This window comes from Oryza brachyantha, chromosome 7, assembly GCF_000231095.2.
Source record: "Oryza brachyantha chromosome 7, ObraRS2, whole genome shotgun sequence".
NCBI classification, from domain to species: domain Eukaryota; kingdom Viridiplantae; phylum Streptophyta; class Magnoliopsida; order Poales; family Poaceae; genus Oryza; species Oryza brachyantha.
Window position 1 is genome coordinate 18,048,103 of NC_023169.2, and position 23,231 is coordinate 18,071,333.

At 37.4% G+C, this 23,231-nt stretch overlaps 2 protein-coding genes across 3 annotated transcripts; both read right to left on the bottom strand.

Annotated features, from left to right (window-relative positions):
- Positions 1 to 884: 884 nt before the first annotated feature.
- Positions 885 to 14,248, bottom strand: LOC102700360. The gene is made up of 17 exons (XM_040526341.1): positions 14,043 to 14,248; positions 8,565 to 8,699; positions 6,603 to 6,691; positions 6,360 to 6,497; positions 6,157 to 6,284; positions 5,788 to 6,063; positions 5,487 to 5,614; positions 3,757 to 3,887; positions 3,460 to 3,516; positions 3,269 to 3,340; positions 3,130 to 3,195; positions 2,921 to 3,040; positions 2,702 to 2,829; positions 2,351 to 2,626; positions 1,864 to 1,994; positions 1,460 to 1,501; positions 885 to 1,385 (listed from the first exon to the last, which is right to left on the bottom strand). Exons 1-17 carry the CDS (start codon positions 14,246 to 14,248, stop codon positions 1,301 to 1,303), a joined length of 2,208 nt encoding a protein of 735 aa, XP_040382275.1. The 3' UTR covers positions 885 to 1,300.
- Positions 14,249 to 15,836: 1,588 nt separating this feature from the next.
- LOC107304638 lies at positions 15,837 to 22,224 on the bottom strand. Of its 2 annotated transcripts, none has more exons than XM_015839584.1 (5): positions 22,071 to 22,224; positions 20,310 to 20,749; positions 20,008 to 20,221; positions 19,861 to 19,916; positions 15,837 to 16,140 (listed from the first exon to the last, which is right to left on the bottom strand). In XM_015839584.1, exons 2-4 carry the CDS (start codon positions 20,738 to 20,740, stop codon positions 19,869 to 19,871), a joined length of 693 nt encoding a protein of 230 aa, XP_015695070.1. In that variant the 5' UTR covers positions 20,741 to 20,749; positions 22,071 to 22,224; the 3' UTR covers positions 15,837 to 16,140; positions 19,861 to 19,868. The 2 variants fall into 2 exon arrangements, with proteins under 2 accessions (XP_015695070.1, XP_015695069.1); XM_015839583.1 differs by having other exon boundaries at positions 19,839 to 19,916.
- Between the last annotated feature and the right edge of the window lie 1,007 nt (positions 22,225 to 23,231).

The following is a 23,231-nucleotide window of genomic DNA, read 5'->3' on the forward strand; positions in this document are numbered from 1 at the left end:
TTTAACCGATCACAACCATCTTTTATTAAATTTCCCTACATACTTTCTTATCTAAATTAACCATAATCATGTCCCATCATTTAATTTTACTTTATATATATGTTCTCCCCTGTAAAAAACACCAGAAGACCTTATGTTTTAGGACTAAGACTAGTTTAGTTCGTGAAAAGAAAAAGTTTGGTTGTCACGTCGAACATTTGACTGAATGTCGGAAGGAGCTTTCGTGTCCAAAGATTTGATGTTATGTTTTTGAAAAAAAATTGAAAACTAAATGACCCTGAATGCTACCCTAGCTTTATTGAAGGGTTAGACAATGTACAGTGTAACAGTACATCCATTCGTACATTTTCTGTACTAGAACTAACTTTCAGCTCATGGTTATCCCTACGAGATAAGCTGCTTGTTTTCTGTACATATGAATGAACAGTACATCGTTACGTGACTAGCAACGCTTCATCCATACTATAATTTTCATAGTATACATATGAATGAACAGTGTAACAGTACTTCATTACGTGGCTAGCAACGCTACGTCCATCCGTACTTCACCGAAAACTATAATTTTTATAGATCACAACAGATGCGAGAAGAAAAAACAAAACAATGCCGTCGCACTTAGGACATGTTTGGCTATCCATCCTTCTAGCAATGTATTCTCTCGTTTTTCACGCTCATGCTTTTCAAACGAGTAAATGGTGTATTATTTATGAAAATTTTCTATATAAAAGTTGTTGTCGATGCCTCCGCCGCACGAGAGTTGCCCACACACGCGCCAGCAACCCCACCCCTGAGGCCGCCGCCGCAACGCCGTCCAAGCTCAATGCCGCTGGCGTGTAATTATGCTACTTCGTTATCTTTACTTAGTTTCATGAATGTGTGTGGAGCATATATTTGTTGGGCTAATTCTTTCCGTATGGACCACTTTTCCTTAGCTCATTACAGCCCAATAGTCCAGTAAATCTGAACAATTGATTCATGTGAGAATGGATGATTGAGATTGCATCATCCTTTGAGATGGGAAGAAAACCCTAGCCTTCTTTGAGAGAGCAAGTGAGCAGCCATTTGAGAGTGAAAAACATAGCCAAGCAAGAACACAAGAGAGGAGAGGAGAGTGAAGAAGATGGGCATATTTTCAAAATCTTTGCACACTTCCATGGGTAAGTCATCTAAAATTTATTCTAACATGTAATAAAGTGACTCAGCCAACCATAGTCTTCTGTCAAAGATCGAAAGCCACTCGCCACTCCAAAGATGATAGCAACTTAGGTTCAGTTCAAGACTAGATAGCCATGGCGATAAATTAATATTTTTCATATCTAGGAATCTCTATCTTTTCTGGCTCGGAGAAAGAAGGATAGTGCCAGCGTATCTCAGGCACAGGCCACCTGTTGTTGAACAAGTCACTGAATTACTTATGTGAGCAAATAGAATTGAGCCGCTGCATAGAAGAAACATATACCTGTTTCTGTTTTGGTTGTCCATAGCCTCAGCAGAGACATCCCTTCAAGAAGATGTAAAACAATTCAGCATCCAAAAATAATTAAACTTTAGGCTAAAGCTGATACAGCAGTCTAATGTGGTCTGGTATCCATTCTAAGAGGTTTTAGGATAAGCCAGCCAAGTAAGAGTAGCTAAAATTTGAAGCTTTTGAAGGGGACCAGAATCTTGCACCAACAGTTGTTCAAGGTTCAAACAAATTATCATATCTCCAAATAGTACGAAACTACACAGTGCTGAAATTATTTAAGGTGTGTGTGCAAGATAAACCAACCAAACTGGCTACTGATTTTACAAAAGACGAATGATCACACAAAGTCATAATTGTAAAAGATACATAGGTCTACATAGACATAGGAGACATACCCTTTTCCATCAAAATAGCTCAATAATTCCATGATTGTATCCCTTGGTAAATAAGGAGTCCTTTTCCTACGGTAGAAGTTCATGCCAATGAAAGTCCCATGAAAATCAATCAAGGGCCCTCCAATCCCAGCCTAGCACAAAAACAAAGTAGCGCATATGAAAAGATGTTTTGAATGCCTTACACATGGAGTTTCGCAAAAGCGGGGCCATTTGGCATTACCAAACACAGTTGTTCGTTTCATTGCCATTTTTCAAGTCCTACAGACCATGTGTCAGTGCCATGCACTCATTTATTTCTCAAACCTTGGCTAAGGTGTGGACGTCAATTTTGACTAGGTTTGGTAAGCAGGCATGGCAATGTTTGGTAGTATTATATTTAAATTGTTCATATTGTAAATTGTAATGCAACAACTTGTTTCCATATAAGAAAATTAAAGCCTTCTTTTGCAAGGGAAAAAACAAGACTTCAAATCGGAGATTAGTATACCTTACTGATTTTACATGTGGAAACCATAAGTTTCTTGCAGTCAAGTTTGCTTTGCTTGTCGGTCAATACTCCAGCTGTGGCCATTAATTTGCCTGAATTGAAGATACGTCCTATGGATAATACCTCCTTACCAGGCTCAATTTTCCCTGGATCATGAAATTCTTCTGTACGAAGACAACGGAAACCTCTGATGTTGACAATAGCAACATTATAATGCAGATTGTAGTGTTGCAATGTCCCTATAGTTTGTTGTTTGTTTGGAAGGTGTACAACAATCTGCAAAAGTAATGTGAGGATTCGTTGACCGGTATCTCAAATGAATAAGCACAAGGAGTACAATACAGTACTAACCTTCAAGTTATCATCCACTTTGTTTTCGTCATCAGAAACTCTAACCAAACTTGCTGAGGTCAGGATCCTTGTGTTGGATTCGTTGCAGCCTATAAATATTCCTGTGCAAGCAAAAATCCGTTCTTCTCCTAAAAGATCATAATGGATCAGAGTTAGTGATGAAATAGAAAAAACAAACGAAAATGCAATGAGATTATAAGTTTATAACAATACGATTACCATTGAATGAAGCAAGGGAGACAACAATACGGGACATGCTTGAAGCAACCTTTTTTGTGAGTTTACTCCAGATATCATTGGCAAATTCATGTTCAAAAGTATTAACCAAATGCATGCCTCCTGGTTAACGAAAAGTAGTACCACAGATTAGAGTGCTGGAATTACTGTCAAACTGTGTCATGCAAAGGAGTTGTCAGCAACAAACTCACCATCAAGGACATCTGGCAAGGGATAACTTTGAGCAATTAGATCCCTCATTAAAGCTTTCTTAAATTCTGGTGCAACAAACTGAAGTGATTAATCATCATGTGTTAACCATGGTAGGCAAATTTAGAGGCAATGACTCACCATCACCATCAGCAACTGGCAAGAAACTCGACCTTCTTTTATCAAAAGGTTTAATCTCAATGGGTGGTTCTTCTGGAGAAACAAGGTGAAACGATTAATAAACATTTGTTAGTAACGATCAATAATTAACATAAAACATGATGACAGCTTTTGCAAGATAATTGCATTAAAAGTGACCTAGCTTGATTCACCTTCTGAATCACTAGAAGACTCCTGCTGCTTATTCTCACCTTCCACTCTGGAGCTACCTAAAATAGAAAAGATGAGAATGAGCAGATTGGATAAACTGAAATCCTCAGGTAAAGGACATAATACTAAATTCTCATTGAGAACATCTATGTACGTTCGTACAGACAGGTAAAGAATATAAACTCAATCATGCACAAATGCTGACAAAACTACAAATGATAAATAGTTTAAAATCAATGATGATGGCCTACTCGACAGGCAACGTCACAGTTGAGTAGTCTTAAGGAGTTTTTGCACACCAAAACGATTCTGGCAATTGTCAAAACGTCCTGCTAACAAGTCTCCCAAAAAGGACCCATCGCTTGTAGGAGATTCTGGTATCTCATTTGTGCTCCTTGCACTTGTGCTACCAGGTTTCTTAATCTTACCCCTGCAGTATAACATAGTAAACTCATCAAGATTAGTTACCACAGAAAAGGTGAAACGGATAAGGACAATTAACATTCTATATTCATTTTGTAGTCAATGATATGGTCAAATGATGTCATTCAAAGTTTTATAACAAAATGGTGAAAGATTGATCAACCACCAAATGATAACATATAATACAGTTAGCATGGTGCAAAGAGCTAACAACTCCATGCAGTCTAGGTTGTGGGTTAGTCTCCCCATCATGCAAGCAGAGATTTTCCTTTTGGAAAGCGGTCCTGGACAGCCCAGCGAGCACACAGCCTCTACGAGAGCAGTTGAGCACTATGTGCCTATGTTTCGCTTCCCTTTGAATCCATTATTCAACTTAGGCATAACCTTTTCTTTTGCCACAATGTATTTTACCAGGCACCACAAAAAAATCTGGTGGTCAGTAAATTTCTGTCAAAATGGCCACGATACTCCAAATCTAGTAAAAGGCAACTGTAACCATAAGACATGCTTGACAGTACATGTGATCTAGATGGATGGAATTGCTACTTCTTCAGCTAGAGATGTCAGAAGGAACCAGATTGTTGTCAATGGATGCTCTCTGATGCAAATAAATTAACAAATGTAACAAGCTAGGATATTGGGGTAGCTCAAAAGGTTTTTTTCTGCTCAAAAAAATGTCGTGCATTATCTATTATCACAAATACGGATTGTTTTGAAATTTGGACAGATATATGTCTTCAAAATACAACTTTGACCACTAATTTTCAATTGTAATTGTAATATATTTTTATCACTCGACAAATTTGCAGTAGTACGAAAGTACTTTTTGACATGAATCTGTGCATATGATTTTCACATACCCAACCTAAAAACTTAAATATTTATTGACACTTGAGTTTCAAAAGTTGGGCCAAAGATATATCCAAAACAATAAGTATCTGTGACCAGAGGGAATTTATATACTTTTTATATAATAATTACGAGGCTATGAACTACTGCTCTTTACTTCATTTCATATGATTACAGATCGGTGTTCGATTGCATTGAAGTTCAGCCTTGAACTAGTTCACTGTTAGCACAAAAAAGGGAAACAAAAGTATTCTAGGACTAACCTCTTTGCTAGTTGTACTCACTTTTCTAACATATGTAGCCCAGTAACTAACATATTGTATTCTTATCAGGAAGCTAAGTTAAATATTTTACTAGCTTTTCTTGTATAACAAAGGCTCTATATGATTTACAGGAAACTTACAGCAAAGTCAACTTATAGGAAAGTCAACGTTTAATCAATATGATTTACCTCTCAGGGAACATGCATGTCCTTTTTTTTCACAGAACTAATGAGGCTGGTGGAATGGGCTTAGCCAATTTGTTTATAAATGTAATCAGTGTGGCTGTGCCAACATTTAAAACGTGAGGCTGATAGTTCAGTATGACCATTTTAAAAGCCAACACTTGGTGCAATCCTAATTTATTTTTTCTTCCGAAAAAAACTTATTCCATGTGCACTGCAACCAAATGTCAAGTATAAAACAGTGATGTGAAATAGGAACAGAAGCATAACAAGGGGAAATGAGAAAACATAGCTGGCAGTAAAAAAACATACTGAATTTTGAAATTCTCCAGGCATTTGATAATAGTACTCATTGGAAGGAATGGTGTCCTTTCCTTCGAATAAAAATTCATGCCAACAAAGTTCCCATCCAAATCAACAAGAGGCCCTCCAACCCCAACCTAGAAAAGAAAATGAAGATGCTATGAGCGTAGCACAGAAAAAGGAATACTAGACAAGAATTATAAGAGAGAAATGCAACTTTAATGCCCAAAAGAGTTAAGTGCATATAATGACAGATTCAATCATATTCATTTCCACGACACATGAAAGTAAAGAGAGATCAGCAGGGCACCATGGTGATTTCACATGAGGAGATCATGAGTTCTTTGCAATAAACTCCACTTGGATCATCCGTCAGCATCCCACTTGTGGCCATTAATTTGCCTGACTTGAAGCAGCGGCCCACAGCAACTACCTTGTTGTGAGACTCAAATTGCAGCTGATGCTCAAAATTGATAGCTTGAAGACCAGGGTAGTACGTGGTTTCGATAACAACAATATTGTATTGCAAATCATAGTCTGTAAACCACCCATAGGTAACTTGATTTTTTGGAAGGTGCACTTCAATCTGTAATAATAAACCAAGAAAAATGTTTACAAAATAATAATCATATCACAACATAAGCAAGCGATAGGGAGGAGATAAAATAGCAGAACTTACAGCCACAAATGGCATGATCTTGCTGTCATCATCAAAAGATCTAATCAGGCTAGCCGAAGTCAGGTAACTCATGCCAAATTTTTCATTTCTGATGACTATGCCTGTGCATGCACAATGCATCGTAGCTCCTGCACAAAATCATTATTTCCATCATTATGATTGATGGCCTGATACAAACTTTAAAAACCAACGCGCATAATCACCATCAAAGGAAGCCAGCGAGACAACACTTTTAGATAAGTTTGACACAGCTACTTTACTCAGTTCACTCCATGCTCCTTGACCAGAACTCCTTAAGTTGCCAAACCCCTCTTCAAAAAATTTATCCACGTGCAATTTTCCTAGATAAGGAAACATTGCATAACATTATTGTGATTGTTTTAACAAAGATGTGTAAGTATGTTCAGGAATGGGACAACCAGTTAAAATTTAAACCAATTACTCACTTGTGTTTCCACTATTTTTGCAAGCCTTCTTCCTTTTCTTTGACCTTGTTGAGCAATCACCTCTTAGATTACCTGTCATCTTTTCAACCCTGAACCACAGAGAATAAAATTGTAACAGTGAGTTACCATTAGCAGTCAATTATGATTGTAAAAGCATTGCATAAGCAACTCAGCAAATCGGTAAACTTATTCCTAGATATGTTTAGGAGTCTTTTCAACATAGTTATGAAAAGCAGAACATCATTACGGAGAAGCCCAAAGGTAACTAGGCAAGAACAGATGTGAAGAACAGTTAACCACTTAAATGAAACAAAAAATAACCTGTGAACTTGGCAAACGTTGAAGCTCCAACAAACTAACCCAAAATGTCAAAACATTCACGGAATTGAAGGTGTGAGGTGACAAAACAAAAAAGAAAGAAACAACTTCGATCTTCATCATAACAAGTCTGCCTGAGAGAGATGGAAGGCACTACACGCACCAGTCCATATTCAACAGAAGCGCAATTCCAAGGAACCACTAGCTAAGTTCTAAGACAAAGAAAAAATAAATATATTTGTTCATTCATTTACTTTGCCTTGCTTTATATCAACTAAGTAGACTATCCCTGAATGGCATTACTTTAAGTCATCAAATTTGTGCTTTTCTTCCCCCAAGTTGATTTTTTTTTCTTTGAAGAACACATTCCAGGGCACCAAAGAAATATAGATGAAGTTACCCACAAAGAGAAAAGCCCAGGAGCAAGAATCAATCGATATATTAGCACACCAGAAGAAGAATTGCGAGCTCAGTCTAAGAACTTGTAACTGAGATTAGATCATAAACGAAACCTACGTGTTTACAAGGTATATTGGTCTCGAACAGTTCAACGTGAGCAGATGAAGGCACATGACAGTGAGGGCATGGGAAGGTGCCACTGGTGGAACATCCAGATTCCAGATATAATGATAGGGTTGAATCTGGTGAACAGGGCTGGGGACAGGTTCTACTCTTTATACCTTTTCTTCGCAATATGTTCTAATCTTGATCAGCAAAAGTCTGACACACTAACCTAGTGCTGTGATCATTCCAATCAACAAAGCCTGCCGTCCATCCACTCATGCCAATCTTGTCTTGGGTCAGAAAAACTAATAAGAATTCACGTCCAAGAGTTTGGGGCTCACTGTTAGACAAGAACAAAGCTGCACATCCTTTATAGGTAACTAATAATAATATTTCCTTGTGCTATTCACAGAATTACTAGTCTACAATATGCAAAAAGATATCTCTGATAATTGCGCTTTATATTGTTCCATATACATAGTTAAATTAAGATGACTCTACCAACCAGGAAATTCTCTTTTACAAGCCAGCAAATAAACAATGCACAACAGAATGACACATCATTTAATGGTTCACTCTTCACTGCTAACTAGTTGGTTCTTCCTAATTAATTTCCTTTACTATTTTGGTAAGATGCAATGCATAATTTCAGAACTTAGCAAGAAATCTAGAGCCAGTTAAAAGAGAAAACATACCACAAAGCTACTGGAAACACACTACTCTGTACATGTCTCTGTGGTTTAATAATGGCTGAGTACACCCTTTGTTGGTGTAGAGGACGGCTAATCCGTTATCTAAAAAATGTTTCTGTGGTTTAAACATAGGTTGCCGTCATCTCTTGAATCTGGACCTTGAATGACAGTTCGGAAATAATAATATTTTGGCACGTGTGTTTGCAATTGTGCAAGGTATAATTTTTGAAGTTGCAATGCATAATTGCAGAACATAGCAAGCACGCTAGAGCCACGGAAACAAAAAAAAAATCAAAACAAAATCTATTCGAACGCCGCACCCCCTGGAACGATCCGGATCACATCTCTCACGATTGATGCAGAAGGGGAAGGAACATCGGGATATCTGGGAGGAGGAGCAACTTGTCGAGCAAACGCATGGAATAATTTCTAGGGTTTGGAGGCATACCTTCCGTGCGATGCCGCCTGCTTCCCCCGGCCGTCCGTCGCCTTTGCCCACTGCTCCCACGCTGTCCGCCGCCTCCGCCGCCGCCTCCTTGTGGGACGGAGAAAACGGACGTGTAAATGGTTGATCTTCCCGTGTCTTTTATAGGCGTAGTTGATTTTTATTAATTTTTTACTGTTTATTTTATTTTAAAAAATTATATAATTGTTAATTATTTTATGATAATTTGATTTGATATTATAGAAACTTTAACTACGACTTGTAGTTTTGTATACTCAAATAAAATTTTTGAAAAAATAAGATAAATGATCGAAAGTCAACGATGTTATATAAAAACATGCATGAAGTAGTACCGCCGTCCCAATATAACTGTTTTTTGAATTTTCAGGTCTAACATTGGACGTATTTATTTTATTTAAAAATTTAAAAGTAATAGTCACATATTCATGTTTCTTCGAAAAAATACTAATCATATTTTTTAAAAAAATAAGTCGGACAGTCAAATGTTCAACATAAACAGTTAAAAATATATTTATTATGGGAGGAGGGAGTAATGGTTTATAACTTTGAAGTTTTAACATTAAATTTTGAGTTTAATTTTTGGGTTTTTTACTGAGTTTATTTTTCAACCTTAATTTTTATGTCACGAAAATACATATATAAAATTATTATTCATAAATTATTTTTAGTTTACAGGTATATTATTTGGCTTTTCACACGAAGTCAAACAATCACCTCATATGTTTGGTTGCCTCTCCCCTAGTCCCCTCTCGTTTTGTGGGCAGAACGCCATGATTACCGTGGGGGAGGAGGGGACTTGGAGCAGGTACAGTAGCGGCGGGCTATTATTCGCGCTATAGCTGGCTATAAACCTGTAACCAGCTGCTCTTCTCTCTGCTCTCTTATCACCTTAAAATATGCTTATAGCTGGTTTATAGTCTGCTATTGTACCTGCTCTTCCTGCTTGGGCCCTTATTTTTTAAATTGCGTCCAAATCTGAGTTCTTTTCATATATTTCTTGCACCAAAGTTCACTTAAAAAATAAGCTCTACCACATATATGTTTGTTTTCAAATTTTAACAACCATACCTCTAAGTCTTTCGCTAAGTATCTCGTTGTACTCTCCATTGTTACTAACCATAATATAATCACTAGTTGATACCCCGTATGTTGTTGCGGGCATATTAGAAATTTTAAAAATTTGAATATTAGTATGAATGATTCGCATGCATGTAGTTTTAGATTTGTAATGAGAACCATAACATCGGTTAAGAATTTGAATTTGTAATGGATTGCAAGCATAATGAACAAATACATATCATATGAAATGAAGGATGTATAAAAGACAAAATAAAGATATAATTTCAGAGTAATATGTAAATACATAAGGTGCATTATTTTATTAATCACATCAAATAGTAGAAATGTAGTGATAACTGAAGTTAGATTTAAATAGAAGGTATGTATCTAACAATATAAGTATTAAATCTAACTGTTGGCATCTCTATCGATGAAATTGTGGATGGATTGGAATCAAATCTATGGTTTTGTCTCCATGGTGAACTTTTAGGCTAAAGAAGATGAGTAGATCTAATGGACTGAAATCCATGTACACGTGATGAGACTGTAATTTTATGATGATGTGACCTTTTAAGAATCTAGCATGTAAATTCAATTATCGGTGACCTTAATTATCAATGGAGGATTGTCGTATATATCCGAAGGAGTGACGTGCTCATCAACATATTTATAAAAGAAAAATAATTTGTAAATAAAATTTTTATATATGCATTCTTAGTGATCTAAAAGACAAAACTGAAAAATAAACTTCGATGAAAAACCCTAAAATCAACTCTAAATTTTGGATTTTTTTAAGGTACCCTCCGGTACATGTAAGCTATCCATTAAGGCTAATCCAATGGCTGAGATATGTTGATAGTGTGGTGATTAAATCATATAATAGTATAGTAGAAGGGCAATATGCCTAAAAATTATTGTGGCGTTACTTTAATTTAGTGTTCGAAGGGTACAGCGCTAAATGGGGATTAGGGATGGAGGCCGATCCAGCGGAGACGGATGGGAGACGGGGCCGGTGGCGGAGGGCCCACTTGTGGATGGAGATGGGGCCGGAGTGTGGCGGAGGTGCGCACGTCCACAGCAGTAGGTGATTAGTTTGCAATAATTGTAGACTAAGTTCTGTGGATGTGTCTGTGTATGCATGAGTCCAGGAGTTGAGTTTGTGGTTTGTGGAACATGAGGTTAGCTCTTGACTGATTGTTTTGTTGTTATAAATACCCACGTAATTAATTTGAGTTAATAAAGTGAGAAAAGGGCAGTTGTTTTGGTGCCACAAAGTTCGTGTGTTGAATGATTTTAGTTAAGGGGTTCCTAAGAGCGTCTCTAAGAAAATTTGATAATCTTTTAGAGATACATTATTCATCTTAATTATTCATCTTAATTCTTAAAATTTAGTTTTAGAAATCAATTTTAAATATCTCTCCAAGATGGTGTAACAATCACATCATCAAGCGCAGAGGGCAGGGGTGGCACATGCGGAGACGGTGCTCGAGCGTGGCGCAGTGATTATGGGAAGCTCCAGTGCGGAGGCCAAGCGGCAATACCGGAGAATCGAGCATTAGGCCGTCTGCTGCATGTTGGCTCATCGAATTTTTTTTATTAAATAAATCTTTTTAGCAAGTAATTTTATTATTAAATCACTAGATAAATTTTTTTTAAAACTGAATTTTTTGGTCATGCCAGTGCTAAGTGCTAGTGGCGTGGCAAGATAAGGCATGGTGTGACAAGACAATGTTGTCACCCCATCGACAATGGTGTAGCAAGCTGTTTCGCCACGTTAATATTGATGGCGTAGCCAAAAAGTTCATGCAGTGAAAATGTTTTTTCCAGAGGTTTAGTAATAAAATTATTTATTCAAAAGATTTAAAAAATAAAAAAAATTCTGGGTCATCCTTATCGTTAGTACATCGACTGGCAGGAGGTAGGTGTCTCTGCCAACGGCAAATCTAGCTTCTTCACATGCTAGTTGCCTAGCTGCTAGTTTGCTACCAGCAGCAATAACCCTTAGCTAGTCCATGATTGTAATTGCAAACTACCATTTAATAACTTTACTGGTAGAATTGCTTGATCAGTGAGGAGGAGTTTGGAAGCAGACAGGGAAAATATTTTGAACTATTAAGGGGATATCCTTTACCTATTGCATATTATCTAAATAATTATCAAAAAAATTTAAAAAATTATGAAAATAGATCAATACTAAATATATAACTCCAAATATATGCAAGGTCAAATATAAATTTATAATCCATAACAAAAATAGCTGTGAGTATACATATACCGTTTAGAGTTTAATTTATAACAAAAACTATAGAATCTATATTTAAACTTGAATATTTGTGAAGTGGTATATTTCATATTAAACTATCTTAATAAAAAATTAAATTTTTTTATAATTATTTAGATAAAATGTAATAGATATGGTGTCCACTCGATATTTTAAAATCCGCTCCCAAGGAGATGAATCCTGTGCTCAACTGCTCATGCTCAACCTCCACATGTGCCGCCCGTGCTCGAGCTTTTGACAGGTCTTCTGCTCTCGAACTCGAGCTTGGCCGGAGAAGATCTGAAAGGGATCCAAGCTAGACGTATGGGAAGAAGAATAAAGTCCGATCTGAAACATTTAGTCGAAAGTGAGTTTGGTTTACAGCTAGCTAGTTCTTGCAAAAACGATCGATTATAATATAAATACAGCCCGAAAAAAAAGCTCCACATTCACTCTGAAGTCTACAAATCCCCACATTAATTACAGAAAAATAGAAAAATCTACACCGTTAGATCACGATGATCTCATATTTTAATGGTCAAGATCAAATAGCAGATATAGGTACAGAATTATTTCCAATCGGAAGGCAGCAGATAGAAAAAAGTACTAGCCATACAGGTACTCCCTCCGTCCTAAAATAAACTAATCTTTCAATTTTTACCTATAATATTTGACTCTTCATCTTATTCAACTTTTTTACAATTAACATTTTTATTTTTATCAGATGATAAATCATAAATAGTAATTTACGTGTGACTAATTTTTTTTAATTTCTTAAAAATTTTTCAAATAAGACGGATGGTCAAACGTTATACAAGAAAATGAAAGAATTGGTTTTTTAGACAGAGGGAGTACACGCCATACTAATCTGAGAAATAAACATCACGTCCTGACGCATCATCACGTTAATCACAGAAAAAGGAAAAAATATGCCTTTGGATCATGGTTATCTCATATTTTATAGAAAATTTTATGTTAAGAGTTGTAAAAATAAACAAATAAAGCAATATTTCCAATTAGTATGGTTTTATGTTTTTCGACTTTACCAATCGAAAGGCAGTTGATAAAAAAAGTGCCAGCCATACAGGGCTCCACGCCATAGCAACGACGAAATAAACATCACGTTGTTTTATGATTTGTTTTACGTAGTAAATTTGAGTCAATCGGACAGAAGGAAGAATCCGATTAGAAATATTATTTTAGAAATGAAAAACAATAAAAAGTGTCCATGTGTAAATACAGTTTAGAAAAATCTTAGTTTTGGATTAAAACTTTTAAAATAATTGATATTGAGGCATCTATAAATACAATTTCAGAATTATAAATAAAGCAAGATAATAAAAAGATTCCATGTGTAAATAATTTAGAAAAATCCAAATTTTGAACTAGAATTTTTAAAATAATTGATTTTGAGGGAAGAGTCCATCTATAAATAAAATTTGGAAACATCTAAAATTACGGTTAAAAATAAGTAAAATTAGGAGAAAGAATCAACACATAAATACAATTTAGAAGTATCTAAATTTGAATTACTAATTAAATATTATGTAGAAAAGATTTTATGCACAAGTACAGTTTACAATACCGGTAAATGATGTTACATTCAAAAATATAATTTAGAAAATAAATAATAATTAACAATTTTAAAAATAGATAAAAGACTATATATAAATATAATTTAGCCACGCAATCTGCGCAAGTCAACGGATAAAAAGAAAGAACCAGTCATACAGGCCATCTTGGACTCCACCGAGCGTAAGGCAATCGATTAAAAAAAAGGGTTAATTGCATCCGTGCCACTGTAATTATGCACGATTAGAAAAATATCATTACAACTTCATGAATCGCATATATGCCATTATAATTCGTTCGAAATGAGTTGGATACCACTGTCTACGCTGAAATCGGCTGTGTTGACCATTTTTTACTGTCAATTTTTTCTATTGTCGAAAATACCCCCGAGCATTAACCATATGGACTTTTGCAGAGGTGGTAGGGTGTGCTAGGCCACCAAAAAAATTCCCTTTCCCCGTTGAAGAGCTCAGAGGCTGCGACGGCGGAGGACCAAGCCATCCGGCACGGTGGCTCTAGGGTCAACAACGACGAGCGGTGCCGGCGAGGACGTTGTAGCTGGACACCACCTAGCTCTCCCTGGCGTGGTGCGGGACGAGGAGGGGGCCACCGGGTGCAGCCGCATCGTCTCCTTCACGACGGCATCGATGTAGGGGAGGTCGGCGAGGTCACGCTCCGTCACCCAGCGCGTTCGGCCGACTACGTGGTCGAACTCGTCAGTGGCGGCGGTGATGGCGTCGGACTGGCGGAGGAGCTCTGCCATCGCCAACTCCATGGTCACCGCGGAGCTCTCCTTGCTGCCAGCGATGATGTCCTGGATGAAAGCCTTGATGTCGTCGCGTGTGAGCCTTGACTCCGAGTCTGCGACGCCCTCCTCGGCGGATAGACGGAGCAGCACGTCGACCAATTTCACACGCCGCCGCAGACTGGCTGTCGTCGTCGATGGCTGCTTTGGCCACCTCGTGTTCCCGTAGGATTTGCTCAAGGAACCAATCGTACAGGCGTGTGCAAGATGCCGCGGTAGCCGTACATGATGGTCTCGCCGGCGGTGGTGCGCGCGTGATCGGCGAACGTGGCGTCGGCTGACAACGCAACCACGCAACCGATTCAGCCGAGGGCTATTATGTCCATACAAATATACGGTATGTCAAAACCGAGTAGTTGCGTAGACAGTGACATCCAACTTATTTTGGATAAATTATAATGGCATATATACGATTCATGAAATTGTAATGGTATTTTTTCTAATCGTGCATAATTGTAATGGCACGGATGTAATTAACCCTTAAAAAAACTAATGGTCATACATGCCATACTGGCGGACTCTAGGATGAAACCTTTTAACCATTCAGAATCTGGCATGTAGCATGGCCATCCGTGCCTCGCATACGGCAGAATTACTATTAGAAATCAAATAAAAAGTGGAAACTTCATGCTGAATAGCTAGCATATTCCATCTTTGACACCGTGATCTTTTTGAAAAGTAAGCTAGCTTACAGTAGTACCTAATTATAGGATACTAGAAATAGTATTTGTCCATGTCATGGCAGTCAAAATATTTCCTGATATGAATTTGTGTCGGATTCATATTGTGAGTTACATTTAATATCTTTGGAGAAATACCGAGCACCAAAGAAGCAATCAGCTTATCGCTACAATACAACTGCCATTAAACGAAGCAATCAACATCTAGCAACAATAAAATCAGTGAATAAAAAAAACAAGCAGAGTTTGCATGTTAGAACTGGCAAAGCAACATGACAATTCATTCTTTCCTTTCTTCTTTTTTGCCAGAGGTTTTAGTATGCTATGTCGTATTTTCTTTGTACATGCATATGTTTAGACGAAGATTAGATTTATTATTTAACAAACACCTTTCTCATTATTACTCGATTCACTGGATGGGAAATCCGACAAGGTTTCTAAGATTTATTATAAATATATAATTTTGAAAGAAAGCATCATATTCACTCTATTAGCATAGAAACTACCGTATTAATCGGAAAAAAAGAAAAATATTTTGAAAGTGAAATCGTGATAGATCTAGATTATAATGGTATAGATTGATCTAAGAATATATACACAAAATGTAATTTTCTTCCTACAAATCTATAAAAAAGGTTATGTAAAAACATAGAAAGAAATTGAATAAAAATATGACTATAATAGTTTTTTTAAAAAAATTGAAGAGTTTAAGATAACCATTTAAAATAAATAAAAATAATTTTGCATCATATTATAAATTTAGGTTGTAGCCGCACAATTGTGCGGGCCATGCTGCTAGTTAAATTATATGAGAAAGGTGGCCTCAGATGCAATCCACTCAAATAAAAAATTTACTTTGGCACCAATCAGAGTTTCGCAAGCAGGAGTAACTGGATACGCAATGATTTGGTCACCAACAAAGTTCATGCATGATCAAGTTTTCTCCAGCACACAGCATGTAGCATTAAGATGAACACAGTTGGTCTAAACAAAAAGATGAACGGTACATGTAAATCCAAGTGTTAGCGCACATACGATGGAAAGCCAGGTCTTCGAACACATACGATTGAAACATAGCGTTCTAAAATGCATTAGACATATGGATCATTTCAGTGAAAGCATGCCTTTATATTTTCAACAACACTTGCATCGTACTTCCAACCGAATCATTGTCCATCAATCCTGTTTCAACAAACAAGAAGTATAAATAAACATTAGGGATATATTCGATCAGAAGAATACTAGTAAATGATTGAAGTATCTTTTTGAAAAACAGCATATGTGAAAAGTTTCCGTACTACTACGTATATGAAACCACCAAAGAGCTTCCTTACGGACATGGACAAAGCCGGGAGAAGATTCCAATGGGAAGGGGACCGAAACCTAAGAGCATCCCCAACAGCTCATCTAAATTTGATCATCCATATTTTTATTTGGATGATCATCTAAAACATTTTTATCCTTCATATCTTTTTTACTCCAGCAGATCATCTATATATGACATCCTCTATATCTATTTGAAGGATTGGAGAGAGAACATCTAAATATAGATGTTCTCTCTCCTAATATGAATGATATCCAAAAATAGATGATTAGATAGATGTTCTGCTGGAGCTTACTTTTATTCTTCATTCTCTATTTCTAGGATGGAGAATGGGATGAATGAGCTGTTGGGGATGCTCTAACATGCGGTAAATGCAAAGTGAATTGGCTAAGCCCCTGTTTAGTTCCCAAAATTATTTCCGAAAAATATCATATCGAATATTTGAACATCTAAATAAAGCATTAAATATTGATAAAAATTAAAACTAATTATATAGTTATGAGAGAAATCGTGAGACGAATCTTTTGAGCCTAATTAGTACATGATTAGTCATAAATGCTACAGTAACCAACATATGCTAATGATGGATTAATTAGACTAAAAAGATTCGTCTCGCGATTTCTAGATGAAATCTAAAATTTATTTTATAATTAAACTATGTTTAATAATTTAAATGTACGATCGTACGCGTCGATGTGACCCCTCCCTAAAAAAAATTTTTGGAGACTAAACGGGTCTTAAAAGTCTGCTCGTCAAAAGGCTTAGGGGGGCTGGGTATTCTGAACCTGCATATCTTTTCCCGGTCGCTCGACTACGGTGGCTTTGGCTTCAATGGGTAGAGCCACATACATAAGCCATGCACAAAATTAGGAAAACCCTGTGATGAGTGACAAAAACCTGTTCGCAAAGGCAACAAGGGTGGTGCTAGGAAATGGGCATTCCGCCTGGCTAGGGGAGCAACCTCTTCAAGCATTCCCAAAACAAGAGCCGTACACTGCACGGCGCGCTGGCAAATGGCAGCTAGATTGAGGACATTAGACACAACTCGATGCAGAAACTGGTCAAGGGATTCATGAATGTTTGGTTAAAATTAGCCGAAAATCCTGTCAATCTGACGGACGGGGTTGACGACACCATTTCCTGCAAGTGGCCCAGGATAGCTGGATAGGCACTTACACTGCAAGGTTAGCATACGAACAACAATTTACGGCCCCTCAAGCGCCAGGGGCGATCAAACGAACTTGGAAAACACGGTCACCCTCCAGATGCAAATTTTTCACATGGCTGCTGCTTCAGAACAAAATTTGGATGGCCGACAGGATGTAACGAAGGGAATGGCCGAACAACTCTTTTTTGTCAGTTTTGCTATAGGAATCTAGAAACGGTGCAGCATCTATTCAAAGAATGCCCGATTACATACCAAATTTGGGTGGCCATAGCGCCAAAAATAGGTTATATCCAGGTTGCTGAAGATATACAAACAGCTGACAATCTTCAAGACTGGTAAGTGTGCCTTGCGACAATCCAAAGAGCAATCTAAGGGGATGCAGTCGGTTCAGATTCTTATCACCTGGGAACTTTGGATGGAGAGAAATAGAAGGGTTTTCGATGAGAAGAACTCTAGGTTCATCAAAATGTGAATAAGATCAAGGAAGAGATAAACACTGGGTCAATCCATGGAGCTAAACATCTAAGCGAGAATTAACCATTGATCTTACGCCCGGCACGAATAGGCGCAGGACCGGAGGTTCTCTTCTCGCCCCCCGGTTTCAACAGCCCCTGCTTCCTTTCTCTTTTCCTCCTAGGTCTTAACCCATATGTAATCACCGGCTGTTTGGCCGCATCCTTCAAAAAGAGATTGAATATGGTATAATATATACTCATATTGACCATGTAATCTCTTGTTGAACGAATGACTAGATTTAGTTAATCGGGAGGTACCTCAAAATGTTATTTTCTGAAAACACAGGCACACAGCCTTATGGGAGGCACCGCACATACTCACACCTAATTTGGCATGCACAGAAGTAATTAGTAGGCTCATGAAATGTCATGTACACAATTTTGTTGATGTTGAGGGAATCGAGGGGTGGTGATTAGAGATAAATACGGACTATTGACTAAATATTGACCCTTCTACGCAAGACACAATTAGGTTGCTAATGTGCTAGATTGGGAATGGATTAAGGCTGCGTTCTTGCCCCTATAAGTTAACTTATCCGTCTCGTTTTTCACGCGCACGTTTCCCGAACTACTAAACGGTATATTTTTTACAAAAAATTTCTATAGGAAAGTTGTTTTAAAAAATCATATTAATCTATTTTATATTTTTTAATAATTTATAATTAATTAATTATGTACTAATCTATCACTATGTTTTCCGTGACACACATAAGTTAACTTAGACTCCTTGGCCGAACGCAGCCTAAATGTACTAGCTTCTAATTTGGATTATATTTAGTTGGATGCAAATGGGCTGCTATTTAAAATAGTTTGGATTGGATTGAGTTATAGGATAAATGGATTGCTATGGACCGAATTTGGTTAGATGATTTTGGTTTCCAAATGGATTTGGCATGTGGAGGGCAAATTGATTCTTTTAACTGGGTAATCAATGGGTAAAAGAAGGGATAATGTGAGACCCACATGTATAAATTGATCAAAACTTACACAAAGTTGCTCTTATACATAATAAATCACCACATCAAATTTCAGTCAAATTTAATAATTTTTATTGTGTGAACACGAGTTTAAAAATTTTAAGTTCGAGTTTGTACATACTAAATGACTAGAGTCCAAGTTGATTGGTTTGGATTGGATCCTAATGAAGAATAATTGACGTGGGTTGGTTCGATGGACTATTTGGTGAAGAGGTGGATTTCGATGTATTGAAGTCCATTAGCAGGCTTAGACACAATAGACAATACTAGGACCGTGTTCGTTTCCCGGTAACTAAACTAATATTCCTTCGTTTTTCGCACGCACGTTTTTCGAAATGGTGTTATTTTTTATGAAAATTTTCTACAGAAAAGTTGATTTAAAAATTCAAATTAATATATTTTTTATTTTCTATAATTAATAATTAATTAATCATGTACTAGTCTATTACCGCGTTTTTCTCGCCGGTTAACAACACCAACAACGAACGCAGCCTAGCAGGATTACTTCATGTTTAGAGGTAAGTGAATAAAAAAAAGTGACGCTGGAAGATATTGGAGAACGGGAGGGGGAAATATTAATTTGGCAGAGTGTTTGTTACAACCTATTACTTTCCCACTATTGAGGATTAATGGTTCCTAGGTGATATGTACTTGTCTAGCTAGAAGCTCATAACTGTATTGTTGCACGTATTTACCCTTGCATTTCTGATGTACTCAACAAGTCGGGAGTTTACAGTCCTCACTGGTCTTATAGTTAAACATATCTCTTTTTTAATGAATAGGGCAAAGCTCCTGTCATTACCTCTAAAAAAAAACTTACTCTTTACGTAGAAGCCACCTATTGCGACGGAAATTGTTGTGTTGAAATTGAAAATTTCAACGGAGAAAAACATTACCTATTCAAGTTGAAGATTATACCTGGTACTTCATTGTCCAGCGATCATCTCTAGCATGCCTGAGATTGTTATGGTTTCCTAACAGCAATAAAAAAAAATGATTTAGTGTGCAAGCTGAATAAAAAGGTATAATCTTTGAATTACTTTTTTATTTGGAACTTTAATTTACATCTTCAGTTTGAAGCCACTGTCTTAAAGCTTCCTCTATCATTCGAACAGTACTAGCAGTCTTGGTTGTACCAAAAGCTCCATCGTTCACTCCCACCACCTTGTTTACTCTCGGTAAGAGAACAGGTGCACCTGATGTGCCATTCATGGATATATAGTCTAATCTAATTTCTTCAACTTTACCTGTTTCTTTTCGAAACACAACTGGTTCAGACCTGCAATAAATAGGAACATAATTAGTGAGTCAATACATGAATAGAAAAGGAGATGCGTAAAACGTAGTCACTCTAAGAGGATACTTACAATATCTTGCCGGGAAATGTTCCTGGTTCTACAAGAACCATACCATTCATTGTGAAAAAGGAGAGTAAAATAACATCAGTCCCCGTAACAACATCTCCATCCTCCCAGAATCGCAAAGGACTAAGAGAGGCATCATCAACATTATCGGCTCTGAGTAACGCTAGATCTCTATGTTCGTCGACATAATCGACTCGAGCATTGAACGTTTTACCATTACAAAAGCTCACGCTCACATTGGAAACAACAGTACTACCATTGCTCTCCTCCTTCTTCACAGCATGTGCACACGTCAGCATGAGACATGTGTTGTTACCGGCGAACACAATAAAGCCATTGCCACAGAACCCCTGTCCACAGTCCAAGCGTGCCACAGAGTATTTACAAGCATCGAACATGGCTCTGCACCAGTAACATGTCCTATGATTGGCCATTATGGTAACCTGCAAAAAAAAAAAAAGAGAGACGTAAAGCACAAACCTACGTTACTGCTATTTATCAATCGGCTATTTTTTTTCTTATATGTGAAGTCATACAAAATTTACAGAATATAAAGGACTAAAATTTCAGTGCAAATGTAACATTTGGGGCTGGGTTGGAAATTAAGTTTTTTTTTCCATCCTATTACTGAAATTTACGCATTTTCTTATAAATAAAATTTGGGCATACTGTTAATGTTTTTATGCAAACTAGCATCCTGCGTAGACTGCCGGTGAACTTCGTTATGAAACTTCTTATATAATATCAAATATAGTTTTATATTACATTATAAAATATAACTATTAAAGTGGTGATATAGTTTTAAACCTAGGCCTAACTTAGATCAAACTTTTATATTTGATGCTCCACACAAATTAGAATAATGACTCTTTTTATATTATCTTAACAACATAACAGATCTAAGAATAATAGTATAATATATCAAAATTGTATAAAATTTATGGCATAATATCTTTTTTCCTCCATCTTATTCAATCACATATTTTTCATATATATTTAATTATTTGTGATTGTCCATAACATGTTTCAAATAACATGGTGTTCACTTATAAAATAAATTAAATATTTTTAGGCATATGAGAATTTTTTTAGTTTAATATTCCACGATAACCTCGTATGGATCAGATGGCAGCATCGTCGATTAAAAAAACCCTCATATTTTTTATTCCAAAAAAATCACGTTTTTTCTCCTAAGAAAACTCCTGGATCGATCTAGATTCAAAAATCCAATCCGATCCAAATTCCAAAACAAATCCACGTTCTTTTTTATCAAAAAAATCCAATCCTACCAAAAAGAAACTCCACGTTCTTTTTTATCACAAACATCACGTTTTTTTTCTTTATGTCCGATCCAATCCTTCCATAAAAATCCAAGTTATATTTTTATCAAAAATCACGTTCTTTTTTTCTCTAAAAAAACTCCTTTTTTTCTTATTTTCTCTTGATTACTGTGGAATTTTCTATCCCACGAGAACAAACGTGGTCATTTCGTATTACTTTATATTTATATATAATATATAATAGATTTGTTTCTGTATCTCAGGAGATGATTCGGTCTGGAAACTTCGTTTCAGCGGAGACCGAGCATGCAATGCAAACATATGATCATCGCTAGCTATATATCAAGGATGGATGGATACAAGGGAAACGTACTAACGAGGCAAGAAACAAAACCAACCGTAAGGAGGAGATTAGTGTGGGCTCAAACTCAAAAACAAAAAAAAAGGGGTTTAAATAGAATGACATTGGAGAGCAGATGCTCACCGGTGGAGGGCAGCTCCGGTGGGGATCGAGCGGCGGAACTGATCGGTCGAGCTCACGCGACGAAACAGGGAGACGAGCGTTGAGTAGTGAAGAATGATGAGCAGACACAGGGCTGGGCTGGCTGTAGTGCTATCATCCTCATCTACCACCACGAGGAGAGGCCGGTCAAACGAAAGTAAAATAGCTTTTGGCAGGCTGGGCTGCTGGTGAAGCAGCTGGAGGAGGGTTGCCATGGCCATGCAAGGACTGACGACGAGAAAAGAGCTCTCCTCTCCTTTCCGATTGGGGAAGATACTTCTGACAGCGCCCTACGATAATTTTACTGTTAAATAAGAACACTGGTTGAGTAGCTACAGCCAATTAGTAATTGACGTACTCGTCCGTTGCATGCACATTATCCTAGTTAATTTGTGGATTAATCAAGGTGATCATCGTTCGTAGCATTTGGAATAATCAAGGTGATCATCGTTCGTAGCATTTGGAGTAATCAAGGTGATCATCGTCCGCAACCCCTTCGTGTGCCTGTGCTTACTCCCACACGCGCCCGTGGCCACCACCAAAACCCAACGCAACGAGCAGCAGCGCCATCGCCAAGAACCGCGCCCACGACACGGCCACCGCCCAATCGCTGCCCTAGCTCGCCGGTCGTCGCCCACCCTAGCTCACCGGTCGTCGCCGCCGCCGCCCGAGGCCACCGCGCGCCATCCGCGGCTCGCCGCCACCCTAGCTCACCGGTCATCGCCCTCGCCGTCGTTCGCCATCCGCGCCCGCCGCCATCCACCGGAGAGCAGAATGATAGATGCACGGGAGAGAGGAAAAAGAGAGGGAGTGGGGAGGAACTGAGAACAGAAAGAGAGAGAAAAAAAATAAAATAATCTGATATGTGGGACCTACTAGACGACACATGTCACCAAAATCGGTCAAAAATAATAATAATAATCAATAGTGCCGAGTGATTTTTTTTCGGACTTTATAAGTTTAGGATACATATTTCTGATATTTTGATTAAATGACAAAAAAAAACTCATTTCAATTTCAGTGAACTCTCGTGAACTTTTTTTAGCCAATTTTTTTTGGTTCTATTCATTTTGACCTTTGGCCCAACTAGCCAACCGACCCAGCCAACCAGGTGCCACCGCTTCCAGCCGCCGCACCCTTGCT

What these genes read in the sequence shown, in the direction of transcription:
- LOC107304638 (XM_015839584.1), bottom strand. Translation starts at nt 20,740, where the DNA reads ATGGCCAATCATAGGACATGTTACTGGTGCAGAGCCATGTTCGATGCT. An exon ending in ACATTTCCCGGCAAGATATT is followed by an intron (nt 20,222 to 20,309) that starts GTAAGTATCCTC and finishes TATTTATTGCAG; the next exon opens with GTCTGAACCAGTTGTGTTTC. An exon ending in AGTGGCTTCAAACTGAAGAT is followed by an intron (nt 19,917 to 20,007) that starts GTAAATTAAAGT and finishes TATTGCTGTTAG; the next exon opens with GAAACCATAACAATCTCAGG.
- LOC102700360 (XM_040526341.1), bottom strand. Translation starts at nt 14,248, where the DNA reads ATGGAGTTGGCGATGGCAGAGCTCCTCCGCCAGTCCGACGCCATCACC. An exon ending in AGATCATGCCATTTGTGGCT is followed by an intron (nt 6,064 to 6,156) that starts GTAAGTTCTGCT and finishes TTATTATTACAG; the next exon opens with ATTGAAGTGCACCTTCCAAA. An exon ending in CAATTGCCAGAATCGTTTTG is followed by an intron (nt 3,517 to 3,756) that starts GTGTGCAAAAAC and finishes TTTCTATTTTAG; the next exon opens with GTAGCTCCAGAGTGGAAGGT.